At 44.5% G+C, this 19,759-nt stretch overlaps 1 protein-coding gene across 1 annotated transcript in view; it reads left to right on the top strand.

Annotated features, from left to right (window-relative positions):
• The first annotated feature begins 397 nt into the window (after nucleotides 1-397).
• Nucleotides 398-19,759, top strand: part of PCSK2 (proprotein convertase subtilisin/kexin type 2) — a 105,175-nt gene continuing 85,813 nt past the window's right edge. The window contains exon 1 of the mRNA XM_059828505.1: nucleotides 398-583. Coding sequence (XP_059684488.1) covers nucleotides 398-583 — 186 coding nt within the window. The remainder of the gene's footprint in view (nucleotides 584-19,759) is intronic.

Below are 19,759 nucleotides of genomic sequence, written 5' to 3'. Positions count from 1 at the left end.
GTTGCGAGGGCCGTGGGGTGTGCGGGAGGGGGGCGAGAGCGTGCCGGGGGGGCAGGGGCGAGCCTCCTCGCCCATGATTGGCAGCGCGGCAATCTCCCCTCCCGGCTGGTGCTTTCCCTCCGGCCGCCGCTGAATTAGAGCCGAGGAGGGGCTGGCAATGCGGAGCTGCCAGCGCGCACACACACGCTCCCTCTCTCACACACACCCCGGAGCAGCCCCCCGCAGCCCGGCCGGTCCCCGCCGCCCAGCTCCCATCCTGCCTCCGCCGCTTTAATTTTCTCTTTCTTTAATTTTTTTTCCCCCCCTTCCCCTCCCATCCTTTGGGCGCTTCCCCGCCTCGCCCGGCGCCCTCCCCGCGGCGCGGCGGGCTGCCTCCGCGGGCGCGTAGCGCGGGGCCATGCCGGCGGGGCCGCCGCTGCTGCGGGGTGCCCTCCTCCTCCTCCTCCTCCTGCTGCTGCTCTTCCTCGGCGCCCCGGCCCGGGGAACCGTCTACACCAACCATTTCTTGGTGGAGCTGCACGGCGGGGGCCAGGCGGAGGCCGAGCGGGTGGCGGCGGAGCACGGCTTCGGCGGGGTGCGGAAGGTAAGCCCCCGCGCAGGCTCGGGGCGTTGGGGAGGTGCGGTGCCCTTCACAGTGGGCTGAGGGCATGCGGCGTCCTCCCGTGAGCATGCCGGCGGCGCGGGGGTGGCCCCCGGCACGGCACGGCACGGTCCTGCCCGCGACTTACCTGGGGAGAAGGGACGGAGCAGGGCGCGTCCCGGCCGCCCCCGCGTTAATCCCCCCCTTTCCCGAGGGGATTTTAGGAGTAGCGGTGCTAAAAGCCGTTGCAAGTGCTCCTCGGCAGCGGCCCTGAAGGGTGCTTTTCTTGGACTGGAAAGCGGAGGAGTTTCCCACATGGTAGCTCGGTGCCTTTTGACTTACTATGTAAACATCCTCCCATTGAGCTCCCATCCTGCCGGGTCGGAGCTGGGGCTGGGCGCGGGAGCGGCCGGGGCTTCCCGTCCGCGGCTGCCACTGGAACCGCTCGGAGCACTTAAAAAATAATTAAAGCCGTATCTCCATGTAGAAGCTTGCACACAATTTAAATGGAAGATTTTGTAGGGGTTTTGATGCTCAAGTTTGAGGCTGGTGGCTTCTTAATATCCGTTATTCTCACAGAGAAACAGGCAGCCCCCAGGCTGAAGAAGCTGCTTAATACTAAGCATGATAAGCGATCAGTACTTATCACTGATGAACCTAAGTTGGGAAACTTCAAATGCCATTGGAGGTTTTTTCCTCTCCTGAGGTCCCAGGAAATCCGAGGTAGCCACAGTGGCAGGGAGTCTCTTCCTGGCTCCTGGGGAGCCCAGCTCCACTAGAAATCTCTTCCATTCAAATAATAATTAGATCTCTATGTATTTTAGGGTGCAGTCAGGTCTGGGGCAAAGACAGGGAGAAGCTAATAGAATGCCCTAGTCAATAAAATTCCTGGCAGACTTAATGCCCAAGCAGCACTCGGCTTGGAGGAGCGTGAAGGGAAAGCGAGCTGTGTGAGCATTGCTGCTGCTGCTTGTTTGGGTTTTTTTCTTTCCCTGGTAGTTATGCAATGAGAGCCTGATCCTACGTCTAAGAAAATGAATGTGAATGGTACCCTGAACTTGGACGAGTGAAATGGCCTAAGACCTTGATTAAAAAAAAAATAATAAATTCAAAAAGCATATGAAGCGGGACTCCCTCCCTTGGGCTGCCTTGCCTCAACTCCAGTGGGGGCTCACTGGAGAAATGAGGACAAGATCATTGTTGCTCTGACCACAGGCAGCTCCTGCTGCTGATAAGATGCTTTTGTTTTGGGCTCACAGCCTTGTCCTGATAGTGATAGAGCTGGGCTGATGATGCCCTTGGGAGAGGATCTGTTGTGGGGATTAGGTATTGTTACATGAAACTTCTTAGACATGACTCTTTGGTCAACAGTTTTCCTTTTATATTCCCTTCCTGTTTGCACTCCCTCCCTCCTAACCCGGGGATATCTGACTTGATAAGGCCTTAGTGGGAGGGAAGTCTATCTTTGTGCAGAGCTGAATTTCCTAGTACTTTTGCTAGATGCTTTCCAATGATCCTGTAACCCACGTGGGGAACAGAGAGGGAGAGAGGGGATTTTGTAGGATGAAGAAATGCATCTTCTTGGCTGTTACAATCCTCTCCCCTCCACCATGCCTGTCTCCAGGGTGCCTCAGGCAGAGTTGGGAGACATACAGATTCTTCATGGAAATCGATCTTGTAGCTCATCTCAGCAGAGAGCTGGAGGGAAGTCCCTCGGGTGTGCGAGAGGAGAGTACTTGCTTTCCAGTACACGCTGCGGGGGGCTGTTGCCCGTGGACGCGGGCGTCTCTAGGAACGAAGCCCAGCAGAGCCGTGGCATGATGTGCGTGTGCTCGCAGTGTGGGGGGGCAGATGGTGGCGGTGGCTCCTGTACCCAGCACATGCTGTCCCAAGAGGTTTCTAGGTTACGTCATCCCAGTCCCTGAAAAGCTAGAGAGCCTCCCACCCCTCCTCCACAAACGCAAGAGAAAATAGCACCCTACTATCTGCAAGGCAGTAATTTTAGGGAATGTGAAAAGTTCGTAGGGTTTGGCATTTAGCTGTCCCTGTCGGAGGACAATCCATGGGAGGCTGATAGCAATCTCCGGTCTGCAGGGGAAATCTGTAACAGGGCTTGGGTGGCGATAGTTGGGCATTAATAAAAGCTTGTGCCATCTACTCCAGTGTCTCTTCAGTATTGCTGAACTGAAGAGTCTCCTAATCTGTTTTGCTATCATCAGGCTTGTCTAGCATCTCCGCTTACAGTCTGCAGACTCAGCTTTCATGGCGGTAACGACAGCGCAGAAAGTTGAACATGGCCATGTGTGTGTATGGAAACAGAGCTGTTAGTGGTAAACTCTCAGGGGAAAGTACTATGTGTAGATATGCTGTATAATGAAATATTCAAAAAATACCAGAAAACCCCCAAATTATACCGCAAGGAGAAGTGATTTTTGTATACTTCAAATACACATACTGTTTGGACAATATAGTCAGTTATTTACTTAAACCAAATCCAGTTACCTCTACCCATCTTGGAGAAGAGCCGTTGTCTGAAAATAATCAGCTTTATTTTAGCTCAGGTACTTTCCCAGTAGGAACACAAGGGCAGATTCAGCTTTTTTCTGTGTGTGGATTTAAGATGTATATGAGAGGGATTTCTTTTATGCATGCTATGTATCACAGGCCTCCTTTAACATGACTTTATGGGAGCTGATTTTTAAATGATGTATTTTTAGTGCACATGTGTTTTTCCTGATAACAAACAATCTCTGAGCAAGTGCATATTACATTTACTTAACAACAGATTTCTGCAGAAATACAAGAGAAAGCATTGCCTTGAAGATTAATGTTATGAACAGTGCGATACGCTTTCTAATTGATTCTTTGGCCATGCTTCCTACCATCATTCTGAAACCACTGCAAGACTTCAGGTGGACTAAAATGTGTGCTTTAAATTCAGTGCTCGATGAATTGGTTAAGAAGAGCTTGGTACTTACGTAAACAGGTGCCTATGTTTAGATCTAGGATCCTAACATGAGACGCAATCTCAAAAACACTGGTCAATTTTTCTGTAACCTTCCATGAGTTAATCCCAAATACAGACCTCTTTGCAACTCTGATTGTGCTCTTTGATTATTTTTTTTAATGTTTGTAATTTTTCAATCTGTTTGTACCTACCAAAATTGATTCTATATATTCCTGGTGAAGCAGATACTGTGATAGAGCATATTCTTTTCTTAACATGGTTAGCCTTACCAACTTTGAGCATTCAGGACGCCCCCCTAATAGCTACATTAAATTGTGAGAACTGCAAAAGGAACAACTCTCTTTTTTCTCTTCATTTTTTTTGCCTCCTGGCATGGTTTTTACCAGAATACGTTTCTTAATGCAGGCTGAAAAAAGCTGCTTTCTGACCTTGCCTTGCAGTTCTTAATTCATTTCTAACAAGGGGGGTTGGACGAAGCATTTGGAAAGGTCTCCTAATTGGAGATCAGAGTTTAGACATCTCTCTCCATTTCATCAACAACACCGAAACCGAGATAATCTATGAAATACCACCATAGCTAAATAATTCCGCTTGTGGTAGCGTTGAGGTGAAGGGTTTTAAACAGTTGGCATTCAGTGGCCTCAGATTTTAAAATAACAAACAAGGATTTCAAAACATGGAGAATTTCATGTGCCCCAAAGCTGGTGTGTTCTTCCCTTGATTTGTCTATCACTTGATGACCTCTCCCTCTCAATCTTGCAAAACCCAAGGTACCTCTCACAGCTGTGACTTTTCTGCTTCCCGTTTTTGCGTAGGAGGCTGCTGGTTGAAGATCAAGCTTTCTGGGGCTGGCCAGGATTTTCTGGATGAAATGTTAGGAGCTTTGGCGTTTTTTTTATGTTGCATAAATACAGACTTACCAAAAGCAAAACTTAACAGATAAAGAAGCTACATTTCTTGCTGCAGCAGCCCCCTTCTCTGCATCTAGGCTGGGAGCCTGTGAGGTGGGAGGTGGTGTGGTGTGGAAGGCAGACAAGGAGGCAGAATAATGGGTTTGCAGCCTTGGGAGCTCTTTGCAGGGATCTCCTCCAGGGATCCTGAAATTTCATCCTGGGGTCCACACACTAAAGCCCTGAAAATCCTTTCCTGTGTAGCTCAGCCCCTGAATCGAAGAGAAGAGTTGTTTGCCTAGTGTGATGTTTAAGGTGCCAGGCTATGCTTGTGCATGCCCAGAATGCACTGTGATGGTCGGATGGGATTCTGTGCATGTAAAAAATGCTGGTTGTAGATGTGGGCCTGTATGTGTGTTTATATACATACATTTGTTTCTTGTTCCTTTTCCCCTAATACCTATGCATGGAGCAAAGAAGAAGAAAGAAGGGTGAATTCTTAGCCAGACTCCTGGCTGACCCTATGTGCGTATATATTAACCAGTCCATTTGTGCACGTCTATGGTGGTCCATACTTTATAGATAGAAGTTCCTGTGCTGCCTTCACATGTGCTGCTAACCCAAGTGCTCGTGAAAGCGTTAGTTCTGGCTAGGTGAATGCAGCGCAGAGGGTGCAGACGTGTCTAGTGTGGGAACAGATGCTGAAGCAATGGAGCATCCCATGCAAAGAGGAGGCTGAGAGCACAGGCCTCCCCGCATGGGCCCACTGGAGTCCAAGGACTTAAGATCAAGCCTCAGACTGCAGTGTTTCCGTGCACTAATATGTGTTTAATAATTAATTAGCTTTGTGTTTTATGCTGGCCTACAGGAAAGGATGTTCGTTTGCAAAAGTATTCCTTTATTACGGAAACAGAAAAACCTCTTAGAAATGGAAGGTACAACGTAAATTTTTTGAGGAAACCGAGAGCTTTAATTTCCTAGATTTCCCTGTTGCGATTTTGTATTACTAAGATAAGAAGTAAATTCCATGCAAATGCTAATTGTGCAACTACTGAGATTTCAATAGGTCATCTCACCCTAACAGCAAATGCTTCAGTTTCCAAGAGGTAGCCTGAGCTGATGTGTTTAAATTAGGGGGAAGAAGCAATTAACTGGCAGGAAAAGTTTGATCCTGCTGCAGTAAGGCACGCTGCTGAGTGGTGATGGAGAGCTCCCTTTTCCAGAAAAGCCCTGGAAGAAAGTAACTGGGGAGACGCAGAGAGAGCAGCCATCTGCATTTGGAGGGATCCTTGTCAGCTCCTGGCAGGTGAAGTCCAGGCGGATCGCTGGGCACAAGCTGGGAAGTCCTGGTTGCTCCTATTTACACTTGAGAGAAAAGTTAGTGGAATTAAATAAGAGTTTTGCTGTGCTAGGAGAGAGTTTACCTCATATGTGGAAACACTGTATTTCTTTCAAAAAGATGGTTTTTTTGGTTTGGTTTTTTTTTTATTTTGCGTTCTGCCTTGGATCATAGAATCATAGAATAGTTTGGGTTGGAAGGGACCTTTAAAGGTCATCTAGTCCAACACCCGTGCAGAAACAGCCCCAGGAGCAAACACTATAACTGGCTAACTGGGAACAAAAAAATTCCCCGTTACTGAAATGTACTCGCTTATGCACGTGAAAGCTGCAAACTGTCAACAAGAAGAAGAATGTAAACCACAGGCTCAAGTACATCTCTAACCCAGTTTCTGTAGAGCTCCTTTGACGGAGACTCAAACCGCCTGCTTGTTGGTGGTGAGTGTTCTGTTTGAGGTATAAAATAATTACCTTGTCAGATTTTCATAGCATTTATTGTTTGAGTGTAAAACAAGAAGGTCAGACTCCCCTACTATAGATCCCTGCTGTAATTGCTCTATTACTGTTTTGAATGCATGGTGTAGTTCTGTTTCTTGGTAAAACAGGCACATTAAACCTTACCTTTACAGATAAGTTTTGTTTTGTTTACTGAGCTACAGCTCAGTAAACACAAAGATACAAAATTCTGGCTATTTATAAAGCTGCCTGCATTTAAAATGTTGTTTATTCCATATTGCTTGAACTCATTGGCGAAATGGAACATGTGGTAGAGACCCAGGAAATGCGCTGCGAGTAATTCTTTTTTCACTTGTTTTTTTGATGCTGCAGCCCAACTGGGGCTGTGCAGCTATTTGTTTTCATTTAAATTATGTTTAGTTTTGCCAGTGTCAAGGAGAAAAATAGAAAGAGAAAAGATACGAAGAAGTGCACAGCATTTCCAGAACGCTGTGATCCCAGCACACCAGAACTGAACATGGTGTGTACTAGCCCGTCTCCTGCAGTCCAGCCCCGAGTGCCTGCCCAATGAAAGCTTGGTGTGGTGTGAAGGCACCAGGGACAGCTTTCTGCTCCAAGAAGTAGCTCCAGGTCTGAGGGGTTTAAGCAGCTGAGGAGCATCAGTGCTCAAAGCATGGATGCTGGGGGTGCCACCGTCCACCGGCTCCTTCCCCCACCTTGCCAAAGCTGGTGGAGCCGGACCAGCTCACCCAGGCTCCTCTCTGCCAGAGGCTGCTGCACGCCACCAGACCGGTGCCAGCCTCCCTGGCCAGCAGTTTTAGGATGGTGTGGTGCCAAGGAAACCAGAAATGGCCCCTGACTTGTTTTCTAGAGACCCTGTGAGGTGGGGGAACCACGGGCAGGGCAGCCGCAAGTTCTTTGTTGGCATTTTGTGGCAGGATGCAGCCTATTGCCCTGTACTGTGTCTCCTAAGCCTGGTGATGCTCCTTTTCCTACTCTTGTGAGACCCCTTCAAAGGATTGCGTGTAGTGACTTTAGCTCCCCAGGTTATTTCTCTCCTTTGTACGCCTCTGTGTAAAAGAATCATGATGGCGTATGGAGATTTCTGTGCCGTGCAAATGAGGTTCAGGATTTGGCACTGGGAGAGACAGGATTAATATATAGTAAACAAATCTCTGGCTTTGTTTTCTTCACTTCAAGTCTGCCAGTTCCTTAGCTATTTCGGACCTGTGCTATGGAATTTATAGTCAAAGGTGTTATTTTAATATCAGCACTAGATAACCAAAGATCATTAGCATGGTATCACCGTCCTGCTGCCAGTCTGGGATCACCTTCCTTCTGCCCAGATAGCTTTCTTGTAGATGACTTTCAGGCTATTTCTGGAGTCTGCCACATACGGATATATTAATTGCCTGTATGTGTTTGAACTTTGGGATCCCATATGCTGTGGCTCTCTCTGGGGCCCTATTTGAAGCTCTCATTCCTCTCAGTAGATTTTCCACGTGTTGAGAGCAGTCTAAGAGCCGATATAGGTATCTGTTGTTATTATCTACACCAAAGCTGAATTTGTCCCCAGACCTGAGATTGCAGAGCTGTGTGGCAAAAGGATAACTGTTTTTTGTAACAGTACCCTGTCTTGAAGACTTGGGTTTTGGTATCAGGCCAGATGGACAGATCCTATTGCCGTGCCTACAACCAGACCCAGGTGGTTTAGGTTACTGCAAGTGAAGTAGAGCATATTGTTTCTAGCTTGGGAGTTCAAATCCAGATTAAAACTCTAGACCAAAATAAATTGTCCATTCACTCCCAGCTCGAAGTTCTTCCATTGAGAACCTGTGTCATCTTTGGCATTTGTTTATTTAGCAGGCAAATGGTCCCAGAGAGTGACTGTGCTGCTGGGCTTGGCTCCTTCAGAAAAGCACTGAGGGGCATTGTGGGGTGCTTGATTTTGTTACCTTAGAAGACCCAACCTTTGTGTGAAGGTGGAAGATAGCCTTCTATCCTTCTCACAAAATGTGACAGTTGACAAGATGTAACACCCTACCCACTCTTAGAAAACTTTCACTGCTGTAACTGTACTGATGTAGTTAAAAGGGGAAAACAAACCCAATTGCAGTGCTGTTACTAGCAGCGTAGGAGTGCTAACATCTTTAACTCATTCCACGTTCAGAACAATATTGGCAGAAATTTCATTTAATCTAGAGCTTTTAACAGACCATGTTGATTTAAGAAAAAAACCCTAAACCAACAAAGAAAAGGGAAAAAAAAAGCATCAGACTTCCTGAAATAGTTGTACTGGTAAGACTTTATAGGGTAGCTAAGGAGAAGTTTGCATGTGACCCTTTCCTTCATCCATCTATGGAATTATTCCAATTAAAATTAATCCATGCAACTCAAGTTTCAAATGCTTGTGAAAAAGTATGTACAAAGTAGTTGCTGAAATGTATGTAGAAATTATTTGGTAGATAGTTTCAATTAGTAGGTCCTGAGAAATGTCTGTGCTCACAGAAAATTCTGTGAGCTGGAAATCAAGCCAAAATGCTAAAATGAATTATAAATTCTGCCAGCTCTTATTAAAATATTATAGCTGGGAAACCCTCCTGTGCAGTTCCAGTCCGTAGCATGGGTGGCTAGTTTCTGAGAGAGCTGTAGTAACAAACTCCATGCTGTAGTTAATGGATCTAAAATTTACTTTTGTCCTGTAATGCTATCCTAGTTGTCAGAAACCCTTTTCTTTTTTTCTTTCCACTTTTTCAAATAATTAAATGGGTCAGGTCTCTACAGGATGCTGGCTGCATGGTGGCTATAAATATTGCAGTGAGCAGCCCAGAGCTTCCATCCATCCCTGGCCTCTGGTGGGAGGAAGCCGAACTGCTCAACTATTTGTCAAAGACAGGATTTCTCTAAGTAACCTGAAGCAGTCTGGTGTGTTGCTCTTGTTGTAAATCAAGGCGAGCTCTACATTTAACGCTTGTAAGTTCACTGAAAAAGCTAACCCTATACTACTGAAATGGAGATTTAATTTCAGCTTGGCGGTCCCAGGCCATGCTTTGGGACAGAGCGTGCTGTCCCAGAGAGAGCTGAATTTGGAGTTGTGTTGTGTTAAATTCTGCATGGCCACCACACACAGTTTATCAGCTGGCATGAAATCCAATTTGGTCATGGATTTATGACAGTAGCTCAAAAGTCTAACTCAGCTGAACGCTGGCTGTGTTCAGCAAGTAGCGGGAGCTTGGACCTGAAAAAGGAAATGACGAGCTAGCCCAGTCTTACCATTTATACACTGGGATTATAAACAAATAAATTAGGTAGTGATAGCTCTAGTTTACTCACTGAAGGACTGAACTTGGCCGTAATGTTCTTTGTCATGTATTACCAACCTTCTCAAACAAAACTTCTGTGTAAATGTTACATTCTTAACTTCTCTGTCCACAGAAAGCAAATGGAAAGAGTGACCTCAGTGTTTACATCAAACCAGTCTGCAAGCGTGTCCAGATACTCATGACTGAACTAGATTATTTGCTTACCTGATGAGTAGAACGGTAACCTGTCAGAGCTGCTTTCAACTAGAGTATAGAACCAAACTGTGAAAACCTGAAACCCAACAAATATCTGTTTAGTTATTATTATTAAGTAGAGAAACTGCTGCTGTTATTAGATGGGTGTTGGATATCAAACTAGAGCCAAACAGGTGAATCTCTTCCTTGTATGGGTAGTAAAAGAGGTGGGATATAGCCTTCCCTCTCCTGATGACAGAGGATCCTCCTGTCTGCCTATGAAAGGAAGGGGTGTGATTCTGAAATCCACTCTGTGGGTGAGTACTGTCACGTACTGTGCAACACCGAGTGCAGCAGAAGCTTCTGTTTGAGGCTTTTAGCTGCAGCCACGACATGGTGAATTAGCTATAACCGTGACTGGTGGATTCCCATCGGTCCCACAGGGACTTTATGCTTCCCTGCGTCAATTAATTTTAGAAATGTGTGTCAACTAAATTTAGTTGACTTTAGAAGCTACTCTGAATCAGTTGTAAACTGGAATTGTCAATTCTGAATTTGGGTGAAAAATCAGAACCTGAACATATTTGCAGGTTTGGAAAAATGGGTTGTTAGCGTTGGTGGAATGTCAGTTGTGGATCAGGACATCAACCGAATTTTGGTCTTCACAGTATTTCAGTCTATTAATTTTTACATTACCATTTAAATCCCAAAACTTCATAGGCAAATGTACTTTTCTTCTCTTAACTGTAAAACCATTCCATTTCTCCTACAATTCAGATATAGCTCAGAGTAAAACCCAGACAGAACAGCAAGTGGATTTTTTCCCTCTTTCTTCTGATGGGAATTAAAACACTCAGTTTCATTCTGTAAAATCCCTTTTTTCCCTTCTAACTGAACATATTTTGTTAACTTTAAGTATCTTGTACCTTGGTAGGGAAATCAGTATTCCAGGCTGAAAGGCTGAAACATGCTGAGTGATTAATTAAGAACCTATATTTGCCTTACTTGACTGATGTAATAAAAGCAAGATAACATATCAGGACATGCTGGATTGACCACAATTTCTGCTATTAAACTTCTGCAAATAAACTTCTGTCATTTATTAATTGGCAGTAACAAACAGCAAAAAGACTTATTTCACAGCTGCCTGAAAGGTCAATGAGGTAGGTCCTGGGAGGAAAAGGAAGAAGTGGTGGTACTACTCTTTCCTTTCTCTTCATTATTGCTTAGCATCAAGGCAGATTTTGGATCATCCTTTTTCTTCCGTCTAATATGGAGCTCTTGAACCCACTCAGAGCAGTTAGTCTCTGTTGTGAAGTGACGATCCTTCTGTTGTGTACTGGGGCTGAGAGGAGCTCTCTCCAGTTCATGATGGCATAAGTAATGAAAGAATTTGCCGCTGACCTGGCCTTGTAATAGTGGGGATTAATGTCTGGGACCTTCTCTTAGCAGAGCCAAGCAACTTTACAAAAATAAGGAAAACAGCAATGTCCCAAAATTTCTCGTTTCCTTGGCTCCACTGAAAATACTGTTCTTAAAGCTTCCTTGCCCTGCTCTTCTCAAGCCTACTATCTTAAGTTTAAAAAACAAAAAAAGAAGCAACAGTGTGTCCCCTGCCCTGTACTTCAATGTCACAGTTTTGTTTCTAATTGTTATCCATCAGCTTGTCTCCCATAAAGCACATATTTTTCTCCAGGAATTGACTGCTTCTCTGGCAACTGGAAGAGTTGTTCAGTGTGGTCTAACAACAGAAACCTCCCTGTGAAACGCTTTCTGTCAATCGGTTATTGCTTGGCAGCCTAGCATTAAACAGACACAGAGAAAAAAGAAAAGAGTAAAGGTTTTGAATAGAAAGAGAGCTACAAATTTTCCTTAAGTGTTGGTAAGGGCTAGCATCTTTGTGTTGGTGCAATTCACCTTTTCTGTGCTTTCTTGAGTAGCTCTTGTCACTAACCAACTAATTTTGGTCTGAGCTGCTTTTATAGCACTACTTCATTAGAGCTTGAGTTCATGACGTTGCTTTTAGGCGCTACATTAGCTGAACGCTTGCACACATGTTTATGTCCTACACACTTTGCTCCATGGATGTAGATTTAAAAATAATGCTGAAGTGCTCTGCTGAACTGTCAGTGAGTAGCCATGTCTTGCCCCCTCTCCATCCTTAGGATACAAGTACCAGTAATTTTTGGCTGGGGGACGTTACATCTTAATGCTGTTTTAAAAATAGTAAACTTTATCTCATGGCTTTTATCTCAGTCTTTTTAGAGCCTGATGTGACACCAGGTTCCAGTGTGACAATAGTAGTCAACCTGTTTGGTTACATGCTTAAAAGGAGAGCTGGGCTGTAGATGAGGAATGAGGCAAAACGGCCTTTGTTAGCAGTGCTAATTGCTGTCAGCAGCATTGATCCAGCTTAGTTAGAAATGTACCATGGTCACTTCAATTTGCAGACTATAACTAAATCGAGCTATTTCTTATGAGTTTTCCCTAAGGCAGGTGTACTGATATGAAGAAGAGATTTCCATCATGTATTATATAAACGTATTAAAATATTTACCAAATATCTGTTGCTAAAGAGGGTACCTGATTATGTACATATATATTGCATGTGTTGATATACCCATTAATATATGTTGACAATGGCACTTGGCATTTTAGAGTTATAGTTTTATAGCACAGTCTATAGTGCTGTGCAAACATTAATTAAATGAATCCTATCAATAAATAAAATAAGTAAACAAGTACTTATTAGACTATCCCATTTTACATGCAAGGAAACTGGAACAAGAATATTACAGCTGTAATTGCCTGAGATTCTCCTCATATTAGGAGGCGCTGGGGTTACCCAGTGTATTGGGTTTGCATGGCAAGGTTTTGGTAGCCGGGGGGCTACAGGGGTGGCTTCTGTGAGAAGGTGCTAGAAGCTTCCCCTATGTCCGACAGAGCCAATGCCAGCTGGCTCCAAGACAGACTTGCCACTGGCCAAGCCCGAGTCCCTCAGCAACGGCGGTAGCCCCTCTGGGGTAACATATTTAAGAAGGGAAAAAAGTCGGTGTGCAACTGCAGCTGGGAGAGAGGAGTGAGAATACGTGAGAGAAATAACTCTGCAGCCACCAAGGTCGATGAAGAGGGAGGGGGAGGAGGTGCTCCAGGCGCTGGAGCAGAGATTCCCCTGCAGCCCCTGGTGAAGACCATGGTGAGGCAGGCTGTGCCCTGCAGCCCATGGAGGACCCCACGCTGGAGCAGGTGGATGCGCGAAGGAGGCTGTGACCCTGTGGGAAGCCCATATTGGAGCAGGCTGCTGGCAGGACCTGTGGACCCATGGAGAGAGGAGCCCACGCTGGAGCAGGTTTGCTGGCTGGGCTCGTGACCCTGCAGGGAACCCACGCTGGAGCAGTCTGTTTCTGAAGGGCTGCGCCCCGTGGAAGGGACCCACACTGGAGCAGTTAATGAAAAACTGCAGCCCATGGGGAGGACTCATGTTGGAGAATTTCATGGAGAGCTGTCTCCTGTAGGACAGACCCCGCGCTGGAGCAGGGGAAGAGTGTGAGGAGTCCTCCTCCTGAGGAATAAGGAGCAGCAGAAACAAGGTGTGATGAACTGACCACAGCCCCCATTCCCGGTCCCCCTGTGCCGCTGAGGGGTAGGATGTAGAGAAATCAGAAGTGAAGTTGAGCCTGGGAAAAAGGGAGCAGTGGGGGGAAGGTGTTTTAAGATTTTGGTTTATTTCTCATTATCCTGCTCTGATTTGATTGGTAATAAATTAAACTAATTTCCCCAAGTCGAGTCTGGTTTGCCTGTGACGGTAATTAGTGAATGATGTCTCCCTGCCCTGATCTTGACCCACAAGCCTTTTGTTGTATTTTCTCTCCCCTGTCCAGCTGAGGAGGGGTGTGATAAGAGTGGCTTTGGTGGGCTCCTGGCGTCCAGCCAGGGTCAACCCAGCATCTCTGAAGAACAGACTCTCAGAGCATTGGCCAGGGCTAAGCTACAAGGAGTATTTAGGATACAGCTGAAACTCCTGTCTTGTGAGTTTTGGTCCTGGCTCTGTCCTACAGCAGAGTGCTACCATGTGAGGCAACAGCAGAGAGGGAAAGCACAAATTAAATGGTCCTGGATAGAATGATATTTCTGAGAAGGTTATTTGAGGTGTGAAAATGTTCACAGAATATTATCATCTTGGGAGATGCTTTGAAAACACAGAAGAGCCTTGAAAGAGTGGCAGGATAACCAGAGGAGCTCCATTGCTCCAAGCAGGAGACAGGCATGAATAGCAAAAGTTTTGTTCGCCTTTGGTCATAAAATGTAGAACTGACAAAACCACTTTTGGGGCACCATCCTTTTTTTCCTTGTATTCCTAAAGCATTGACTATCACAGGCCAAATGAACTGCAGTTAGTTAACTGGGTCAAGCACTGACCAGCTTTCTGTGACCAGCTGTGATGTTATTTACACTGCACAGTTAAGGATCAGTAATTCCTTGAAGTCACTACTAAGCAAGTGCCCCTAAAGAATGTCTGGAGTCTAATTTCTGTTTGTCGTTTTCTGGGGGTCTTTGGAGGGTGGTGTTTGGGGGTTTTTTTTGGTTTTTTGTTTTTTTAACAGGATGAGTAAAATTCTTCCAAATTGTGGAAGAATTTCATTTGGTGCTACTGATACCTGTTTTAAGAAAATTTACTTGATTCAATTTCTGATGGAATCATATTTACTTTATTATTCTAAATGATGCGTATGTTTATCTGTTATGTGTGTGGTTGTTATGGAGCCGCGTAGCTGAATGATTGCAGGGGGCTGTCTCATTTTCCCAGTGGCTATTTGTTACTGCTAAAAATGACAACACAACTGTTAGATGCTCACAGTAACGTTTCTGGGTGCTGAGCTCTGGGATTCCTCCTGGTGCCCAGGGCTTGGCTGAGGTGCTCTTCTTGCAGGATCCTCCACATCTGTGTAAGAGGACATGATGATGATGATTGCTAAGCCTTCACTTCATGCTGTCAGCCAAACAGTAACAATCACCTACTCCAGGTAATGACGATCTGGATTAATCCAGACAGTCCAAGGCGAGTGCTAGTGTACTAAGCAAGAACATTCTCTTCTTCTCCAAATCTGGAAAGTATCCTGCTTTCAACAGTGCCTGTGGTAGAATGGATAATGGGTTTTATGGTTACTGAGGAGTAACGGATAAAACTCTCCAAAATGCACGGATCCATTCACATAAACTAGAATAACTCTTTTAAAAGCCTCAAATGGCTTCTCCAGTTCACTGATAAACGATCAGCAAATCCACAATCTTGTCGCTGATGACTTATATGGCTGTTACATGCTTGCAGGATGAAGCTCTTCAGTGACAAACTTAACAGCGATATGAATACAGTAAAATGTTAAACCTCTATGATTTGTTCAATTGCAAATCAAATTCCAAATATTGCAAACTTGAAACCAAACCAACAGAGCAGTGTTTTGTAAGCAGCTGGAAGCACTATGTGTGATAATGTAAGAACAAATCTGATGAGAAAATGCGAACTAGACATTTAACATCAGACTTGATCTACCTGAACGTGGATGGTGTGCTCCTCTTAGAGTCTCTGGGGCGAGAGAGGTGCTCCTGGGGCTGAGCTCTACTCATTTTAACATGGTCACCTAAAATAGGTTAAATGAATCATGCTCTGACAGTGCCTCTTTTTTTTTTTTTTTTTTGCCATGAATTGTATGTATATTCACTGCAGATGAATTCCACGTGGACAGACTGGGCATGTAAGCGTAACAGCAGTCCACAACTGGTTCCATTTCTTCCATTTACTTTCCTGTATTTTCTAAGCCCTCATGTCCAACTGTTGGGAAGACTGTTTAACCTTGTGGTTGCTGCATGCAAGAGGGCCTAGACAAAAGGCTTTATTTTATCCTTTTGGATGAAATAAAATCCAAAGGCATATATTCTGCAAAGTCTTTGAGTACCATGTTTGACCTTATACTTTCTAGAGGAAAAGACGTTTCACTGTGGGGGTGAGGGAACCTTTCAGAAACCATTGGAGACTGCTTCTGCTGGCTTGAAAAAGATTTAATAGAACTTTTTAAGCAAGGTTGCCGTGTTCTTACAGGATAACCAATATCCTAAATAACAATAACAGGTAGCCTTGTTACCATGCATATTACAATATTTGCATTGACTTCTGGAAAAAAGGAAGAACAAACAGATCAATGATCTCTCAAGCAAGTAATCACAGTCCTTTCTTATTACCACCACCTGCTGCTGATTCCCTTAAGAGGTGGTTGGATCTGCATATGAAACAGAGCTAAAAACACATGGAAGTATCTAAGTCAGGCCTTTCTGAACTATTTTGTAGGAGAAATGTTGTACTGTGTACTAATCAGTTGATTTCACAAGGATCATCTTATGATGATGTTTTAATAGCAGATTTACATTTTGGGAGTGTTAAAGCGATGGCTAACACCTCCACCTGCCAGATTTGCCCAGACAAGCGGATTAGGCTTTGGTGGAGGCAGCTGAATAAGACACAGGTGCAATGAGAAACGAGCCAGGAAGACTGAGTCATAACACTCAGCCCTGGACCTGACTGTGCCAGTCTTCAGGGCTGTTTGGAGCTTGTGCAGATCCCTCGCTCCACCTGAGATCCTCATGCTGAGCCTTCAGAATAATTATAGCACACTAATGAGAAAGCGTGAAATCCTTGCCTGGGGCCATGGGGACACAGTGGACTGGATTTCATGTTGGGTAAGCTCTGGCACAGCTTTAGTCCTCTGTGCTATTTCACATTTCTCCACCAACATTTGAATTAATCCTTTCTTGTTCGTGCTTTGTTCTGTGTTATTTCGATGCCTGGGGCTGCCTGTGTTTCTAGCTGGCTCTACTCTTACATGGCCTTGGTCGCTATAGTGAGTGAGTGCCTTTAACTTCAGACTTGGCTCCCATCTGTGTATTTAAAAGTAAAATGATTTCTAATGCTAATTGGGGTGAGGGAAAATGAGAGAAAGAGAGTTTAAGAATTCATATTGAATATTTATAAGCATCCTCAGTGCATTTGGTGAAACTGGGATGAAAAGGTTTCTAAAAGGTTTCTAATTTCTGCTGGGAGGCACTTTGTTGTGCTTCAGCTATAATGGCAACTGAAGGAGTGAGGCTTGTGGGGCCCATGAAGGCTCCAAATACATTTACTTGTGCCAGATTTAGGTCATATTTTCTGTTGGTGTAATTACTGAGCAGTAATGGGATGAAAGGGCTCACCTGTGCAGATTTATGGCCCCTTTTAAAGTCAGGAGCTGTGCTTGGGCTCTGTGGGGGAGAGATGCTTTGTGTTAGACTTTAAAAATAAAAAGATTTTTTTCTTCTTTTTAATTTGGGGGACGGGTATTGGGTTTTTTTCTCGGAGCAGACAAGGATTTTCTTTAGCACCAGTGTTTGTTTGAACTCTTGCGTGCCTGGCCACGTGTTCGTGCTAAGGCAGGCAAGGAGCCCTGAGGAGGGTCTCTGTCAGCCTGGCTGGGTGAGGGCTTTCTGTGAATCTTGTTCACTGACGGATCCATTTCAGCTGATTTTGGTGATGGTCAAAGAAGGTGACCCTGGGTTAACTTGTTATAAATCACCCTTTGCTTGTATTTTTAAATGATTTTGCTCAAAAGAAAGTTTGTTACGGAGTGTTGTCTCCATTGGTAACTTGGGAGAGGAACGTTAACAATAGGTTCAAGTAAGCTGGTTTTAGAATATTACAGTATCAGGGAGAACTCATTGGAAATGGTGCCCAAAAGCTAGCAGTGTACTGTAGGGATGCTGTGTTATGTGATACAGCATGAAAGGCTGCATGGGAAGACTGGGCAGAGCTCAGTCCCGTTAAAATAGGAAGGGGCCATCCAATATGTTCTTAAGCTTACTGTGGGCACCTTAATTTGCTTGTGAGCTGTATGTAGAATAGATAGAGCCCTGAAGTGAGTTAGTAAAATTTAGTGTTAAAGATAAGGGGTCAGTAAAATTTAATTTTAAAGATAAGCCTGGGAACCAAGGTTCCTCTTTATTTTTGTGTTGTATTTGTTACCTCTTAAAGCTAGGGACAGGCTGTGAATGCTGGACCTCTCACTGAGAGCCAGGTAAAGTACTGATGCTACTGGCAACTTTACTCAGCATATTTTTAATTTTTTTTTTTTTTTTTAATTTTAGTATTTATTTCTGCTTCGTAATACCTTTGCTACAGATAGGCTTCTCTGGTCAGATGACCCTGATGCTTTTACGGTTGTTTTCAGTGTTAACTCTGCCCAAGGTGGCCCCAGTGCTGCTGTTTCAGAATGAGGAACAATGTCTGAATTCAGTCTTTCTGTGGCTTTTTTTCTTTAAACCCCTGCACCACTTTGCAGCTGATATTGATGTCCTTTGCTTTCAGACAGGCAAAACTACATCTGGTGTCACCATGTGTATTGTTCAAGGCAAGACCAAAAAAAGAAGGGCAGTTTGATTTTTCTCTGTCAAATAGACAAAATGGGATGGGAGCCGTGTGTCCTGCCCCATCCTAGATCAGGTGCCTGTGAGGAAGAGGCTGCCTTATACCTGATTTTCCCTTCTTGGAGCAGATCAGTAGTTGAGGGCTCAGCAGTGGACTGTGTCTTTTTTTTTCCCCTTCTCCCTTTCAATACCAGGGAATGACCACCCAGAAGCAGTGCCTGGCAGGGGAGAATTGTAGCTGCCTATATACAGTCCTTCTTGCTGGGGGTGGCATCTAGGGCAGCACGGGGTAAATTTCCTGCTCTCTTTTCTTGCTGGGGGAAGATTGTCAGATGTAAGGAGGAGAGTGCAGAAAGGCTGGGAACCACGAATTTAACTTACTTAACTTATTTCAATAATAACTACACCTGGAGTTCTCTGGTGGAGCAGTAGTTTGAGAACAGCCAAGACACCTCAGTCAGACGTATCAGTGCTAAAACTGTGCACGATATGAAGTGTTTCCTTCTATACTGAATGGTACATCCTAGCCATTTTGCTTTCTGATAAGCCCCTTCCATTTAAAGAGTTTTTCTTTCCTCCATTTAGTGGAACACGGAATTTTTAAAAGTTATTTTCTGGTCCGCGTCCATTTCGGGAAGGAGGTTAAACGGGATTTCACCTTTACTTTGGGTAGTATTGTTAGTAACCACAAGGAGGCTGCACATCTGAAGAAAAGGAGGAGGCAGGTGGATATGTAAGGTTTTGCTCTACTTGCTCTGTTGTATTTGTGATTCTGGTTTTGTTTGTATGTATTTTTGCCCAGTAGTTTTACATAAATATTGCAAGTAACGAAGTGCCTGTAATTCCTGAGATTCTCAGAGTCCTACTTTGTATTGCACCATATTTATACATCAAGGCAATGGTAAACCCTCTTCTAATTTTAAATAATCCTGTTCACTTGAATATTCAAGTGCTTTCCAGTAATTAGTTGTCTTACATAATTGCTAATTTTTCTCTGAGGGCAGGAAGCTTTTCTTCTGTCTTACAGAAAGAACCTGAGCCACCAGGCTGAGTGCATTGTTCCTCTGTGTTACATGCACAGCCTGCTGCTGCTGAAATAGGAATTTTACTCAAATAAGACTCCAGCTTTACAACGAGAATATTACAGAGTAGCTAGTGCTGGTGACACTTCGGAGTTTTTTATGTACAGGAGCCCTTCTGTTTTCATTTCACTTCATTACATGCACTGTTCATTTTGCTATTTGCTATTTCGCTCTAGCTCCAAATCGGAGCAGACCTCCTGGAGAAGCTAATAGCGGGAATGTAAACCCTGCTGGGAGCTACCTGCGTCCTGCCGTTTGGTCGCTGCAGAGGCGTTGCTGACTCAGTAGCAGGGGTTCATCGAAACTGAAGCACTTCAGTGGTTGCTTGTGGTATTCGCAGATCTCAGTGCAAAATCCTTACCAAAACGTGCGACGTTTTAGGCCCTTTGCTGGCATCTGACTTCTCCTGTGTGTACCCTCATTAAATTTAAGGATTTACCGAAGAGTTTAGATTCTTCCTGCAAATTGCTTGGTTTCTGCTATTAATTACTCACAATCCA

The sequence above is a fragment of the Gavia stellata genome, chromosome 23, assembly GCF_030936135.1.
Source record: "Gavia stellata isolate bGavSte3 chromosome 23, bGavSte3.hap2, whole genome shotgun sequence".
Lineage (NCBI taxonomy): Eukaryota > Metazoa > Chordata > Aves > Gaviiformes > Gaviidae > Gavia > Gavia stellata.
The sequence above is the reverse complement of the archived record's forward strand: the minus strand, read 5'-3'. Positions and strand labels throughout refer to the sequence as shown.